Below are 4718 nucleotides of genomic sequence, written 5' to 3' on the forward strand. Positions count from 1 at the left end.
TAATGCAGAGCTGCTCAAAGCTGTTGAACTGGGGAAGGAGAGAGGAGATGGCCAATGGGGTCAACAGAACACCTAAGATCTGGTGGGTCAACCTGAGACCCAACGAACTTAACAGAACAACCAGTGAAAACAGGACCACCTGACCGTCCAGTAGTGTTAACTCAACACCCGATGGGGTCAGAACAACAGGGTCAACCAAGGCTTACATCAAAGATCTCGAAGCCAGCGATGTCCAGCACACCGATGAAGTACTGCCGTGGCTGCTTGGTCTCCAGCGAGTTGTTAATCCTGGTCACCATCCAGTTGAACATCTTCTCATACACAGCCTTGGCCAAGGCCCCAACAGCATAAATCACCTGGAAGAGGAATGTTCCACCGGTGAGAGGGGGCTCTCAGTGCTCTCCTCCTTGCTGGAGATGGCACCATGCCACTCCAAAGGGAGGAGGTTTTGGGGATGTCCTACGCACCTGTTGGACATTCTGCCCCTTGGTGACGTACTCATTGCCCACCTTGACCCGAGGGTGGCACAACCCCTTGAGAAGATCAGCTGAGTTCAGCCCCATTAGGTAAGCTGACTTGTCCGCCTCTGAGGATGCAGAGGAGAAAACATGAACCTGGAAGGACCATGGGGTTCACCCTAGTTCCCACCTTGACTTTGATTGGACCCAACCTTCAGTGCCATCTGGTTCTGCCTGCTCTTCCCGTTGCTTCTGCTTGAACTTCATGTTGCCAAAGTGCATAATGGCACCTGTCAGTTTGTAGATGGAGTTCTTCTCCTCTTGGGTGAAGCCCAGGACATCAAAAGCACTCTGTGGGGCAAAAACGTGGATGAAGGTTGTCTTCAGCCCACAGAGAAACACACACTCACTGCCTAGTGGCCCCTCATCTCACATCTGTAGCCAGGAGCTCTTCTCCATCATCAATGGATGGCACTGTGGTCTCTCCTTGGGAGATGAAGGCATAGTCGTAGGGGTTGTTGGTCACCAGCATCATATCTGCAAGAAGAAGATGGGGTTGGGACAGGCAGGAGTCCTCCAGAAAGGAGTTGGGGTCAGGTGTTTGTAGGTGGGGTGGGAGCATGGCTCACCCAGCAGCTCTGGCTTCTTATTGGAAAGTATCTGGTAGTAGATGTGGTAGTTTCTTTCAGCCTTCAGCTGGAAGATGACGCGGGATTTCTCCAGAAGGTCTGAGATGGGAATAGAGAGAAGATGAGTGGAAGGTGGGATGAGGAGATGGAGGGTCAGATGGATGGACGGATGGATGGAGGTTTGAGGAGATGGAAGTGTCGATGGATGGTAGGATGAGGAGAAGGATGGGCATGTGGGTGGAGGAATGGATGGATGGATGGATGGATGGGTGGATGATGGACAACCAGATGTCCTCTCATGAAGCCCACAACCTACTCACAGGTCTCGATGTCAGCTGATGCTAATTTCCCAGTGGCTCCAAAATGGATCCGGATGAACTTCCCCTGGGAAAGCAGTGGCAGGAGGTGGAGGTGGCCACCTTTTCCCAGATAACCCTAACCCACAGACCCTACTCCATAGGCTTCAGCCCAACACTCACGAATCGCGATGAGTTGTCATTGCGAACAGTCTTGGCGTTGCCAAAGGCCTCCAAGGCAGGGTTGGCCTGGATGATCTGGTCTTCCAGAGTGCCCTGGTAGAGTAGGACAATGTGGGGGGACTGTCACAGGGAGGGGCAGGAACTGGGGTTGTGAGGTTGAGATGGATGAATGGGAGAACACAGAGGTCCATGTAGGTTTGCATAGGCAGGGAGGTGGGTTGATGCCATAGGTGGAGGGATGGAACTGGGGCAGATGAATGGAAGGTTGGATAGATGGTTGCTTGGCTGGATGGTTGATTGGATTGTTTGAGTGGTTGGTTGGGTGATTGGTTGGGTGATACATTGTGTGGTTGGTTGGACAGACAGGCAGCAGAATGTTTGCCAGACATTGTCATCCCCCATCCAGTGTCCTCACCTTGCCTGGGGCCCCTGTCTCCTTCTTGCCACGGTCACCGATGGCAGCAATGACGGCGAAGTACTGGATGACCCTCTTGGTGTTCACTGTCTTCCCCGCCCCAGATTCTCCGCTGAGGGCAGCCAAGGAAAGCAAGGGCTGAGTGCTGTGGGCAGGGCTATGATGCTAGGGGTGGGGACTCACTGGGGGAGTGGCACTTGCAGTAAGTGGACGATGGATATCCACAGGCAAGTCCAGGTGGTGAGAAAGGGTTGGTCGTGCCAGTGGGCATGGCTTCAGAGGGAGAAGGGGAGGACCTATGTACCAGGTGAGCAGGGCTAAGGACGTGTTTAGATATGAGGTCACTTACGTGATGAGGATGGACTGGTTCTCCCGATCTGGTGGAACAAGGAGAAGAAGCATGAGGTTCTGAAGTCCACCTTGGCTCTGCCCCACATCTTCTGCTCCCCAAAAAGGATCAGTGGATATGGTCTTGGGGTCCCTGCAGGAAGTCCCTACCTGTCAGCATGTTCTGGTAGGCATTATCAGAGATGGAGAAGATGTGGGGTGGAGCTTCACTCCGCTTCTTTCCCCGGTAGGCAGCCACCACCTCAGCATTGTAGACAGGCAACCACTTGTAGGGGTTGACTGTCACGCAGAAGAGTCCTGAGTAGGTCTGGAGAAAAAAGTAGGTGGGTAAGAGTCTGGAGGTGCCACCCCACCAGGTAGTCCAAGGGGTCTGCAGAAGTGACATCTTGTATCTAGGTGGCCCAAGGGGTCTGGAGAAGGGATGTCTTGGGTTTAGGTGGCCCATGTGATCTGGAGATGGGACATCTTGGGTCTGAGCGACCCAAGAAGCCTGGAAAGAGGATATCCCAGTTCTGGATGGCCCACAGAATCTGGAGAAGGGAGATCCTGGTTTCAAGTGTCCCAAAGGGTTTGGGACATCTTGGTCTGGGCGCCTCAAGAGGTGTGAAAAAGGGACATCCCATTTATGGGTGGCCCATGAGATCTGGAGAAAGGGTATCCCGGGTCTATTTGGCCCAAGGGGTCTAGAGAAGGGTTGTCCAAGTTCCAGATGGGGTCTGGAGAACCTCATGGGCTCCCAACTCACATAGATCATCCAGGAGGCGTAGCGCTCCTTGAGGTTGTAGAGGACGGCAGGCTCATGGAGGAAGGTCAGCATGGCCATGTCCTCGATCTTGTCGAACTTGGGAGGGTTCTGCTGCATGATCTGGTCCTCCTTGACCGTCACTGTCTGCTCAAGGTAAGGAGAACACCATGGGTTGGGAGGACAGGACAAGGAGTCGCCCCAGGTTTTTCCTCCCATAGGGCTGGGACCTGGGTATCTGGGTATTGCCTTGGGAGCTGGAGAAGGTATAGGTGTCCCTTAAGTGATAGAGAAGATGGTTTGGGGTCTGGGTGTCCCTTGGTTGATGGAGAGGGTAGGAGGGAGTCTAGGTGTCCAGTGGGTGCTGGGGAAGGGAGGTCAGGGTCTAGATATTTCCTGGGTTCTAGAGAAGATGTGGTGGGGTCTGAGAATCCAGTGGGTGCTGGTGAAGGTATGTTGAGGTCTAGATGTTTCTTGGGTTCTAGTGAAGATGGGTTGGGTTCTTTGTGTCCCATATGGGATGGAGTTACTATTTTGAGGTCCTGATGTCCCGTGTGTGGCTGGGGTCCCCCCACCTTGCCATGCTCGGTCTCAGCAGTGATCTTGGAGCCCTCACGGCTGATGATGGTGGCCTTAACATATTCCTCCTTCTCATCAGGAACAAAGATGTCCTTCTTCAGGTCAAAGGGGCGGGTCTGGGCGGCCACTCTCTCCTTCTCCGACTTGCGGAGATAGGGGGCGGCCTCCCCAAATTCAGCCATCTCCACGTCAGGCATGGTGGCGCTGGGTGAGGCTGTGTGGGGCAGAATGGATCAGACCCTCCCAGTGCCGCCAGTTCCTCCCAGTTGACCCCATCCCAACTCCTTCCTTGGTTCATCATCCACTGTTCTCCAGATGTCCCAGTTCCTCATGGTTGATCTGACTCTTCCGTTCCTCCCCAGTGCTCCCAGTTCCTCTACAGAGCTCCCAGTCCTCCCAGTCAGCCCCATCTGAAGTCCGTCCTTGGTGGTCTCATCCTCCCCCATCCTTCTCCACTGCTCCCAGTTACTTTCTAGTGCTCCCAGTTCCTCCCAGTTGTCCCTATCTCCATCCCAATTCCTCCTTGGCAGTCCCAGTACCCACCCGAGTGCTCCCAGTTCCTTTCAGTTAAGCTGAGTTTCCCCAGTGCCTCACACTGCCTGCCCTTTACCCAACCCCAGCACCTCCCAGTATTCCCCAGTACTTCTCCATCCCTCCCAGTCCCTCCCAGTTCCCCCAGACACCCCTCAGTTCCTTCCAGTGCTCCCAGTGCCCAGCCCCACCTCTCTCAGTGGTCTCCGAGTCAGGGGATGATAGTGCAGACTCAGGGGGGCTCTGGTCCTGGTCCGGAACACAACAACACCCCTCAGTATGTCTTAGTATGTCCCACTGTATACCAGCATCCCCCCAAGCCCCACCAATAATTCTCCAGTACACCAGCACACACCATCTCACTCACCACCCCCCCCACCCCTCCGACCCAGTACTGCTTAGTAAGTTTCAATATCCCCCTAGGATTTATCCAGTACCCTCCCCCAATATCATTTCTGTCCCTCCTGGTTATCCCATAGACCCTCCCAGCATCATCCCAGTCCCTCCCAGTTCCCCTACAGACTGTCCCAGTATCAT

General features: G+C 54.3%; 1 protein-coding gene across 1 annotated transcript in view; it reads right to left on the reverse strand.

Moving 5' to 3' along the window:
- Position 1: 1 nt before the first annotated feature.
- LOC113947369 (myosin-7-like) overlaps positions 2-4718 on the reverse strand; it is a gene marked incomplete at its 3' end in the record, with an annotated part of 22036 nt that continues 17319 nt past the window's right edge. Inside the window, exons 2-14 of the mRNA XM_027643861.1 lie at positions 3647-3864; positions 3075-3218; positions 2480-2636; positions 2331-2358; positions 1982-2093; positions 1567-1659; positions 1408-1471; positions 1088-1186; positions 892-995; positions 671-809; positions 468-586; positions 207-356; positions 2-28 (exon numbers count right to left, since the gene is read on the reverse strand). Coding sequence (XP_027499662.1) covers positions 2-28; positions 207-356; positions 468-586; positions 671-809; positions 892-995; positions 1088-1186; positions 1408-1471; positions 1567-1659; positions 1982-2093; positions 2331-2358; positions 2480-2636; positions 3075-3218; positions 3647-3864 — 1454 coding nt within the window. The remainder of the gene's footprint in view (positions 29-206; positions 357-467; positions 587-670; positions 810-891; positions 996-1087; positions 1187-1407; positions 1472-1566; positions 1660-1981; positions 2094-2330; positions 2359-2479; positions 2637-3074; positions 3219-3646; positions 3865-4718) is intronic.

This window comes from Corapipo altera, unplaced genomic scaffold (assembly GCF_003945725.1).
Source record: "Corapipo altera isolate COAL_440 unplaced genomic scaffold, ASM394572v1 24b, whole genome shotgun sequence".
NCBI lineage: Eukaryota > Metazoa > Chordata > Aves > Passeriformes > Pipridae > Corapipo > Corapipo altera.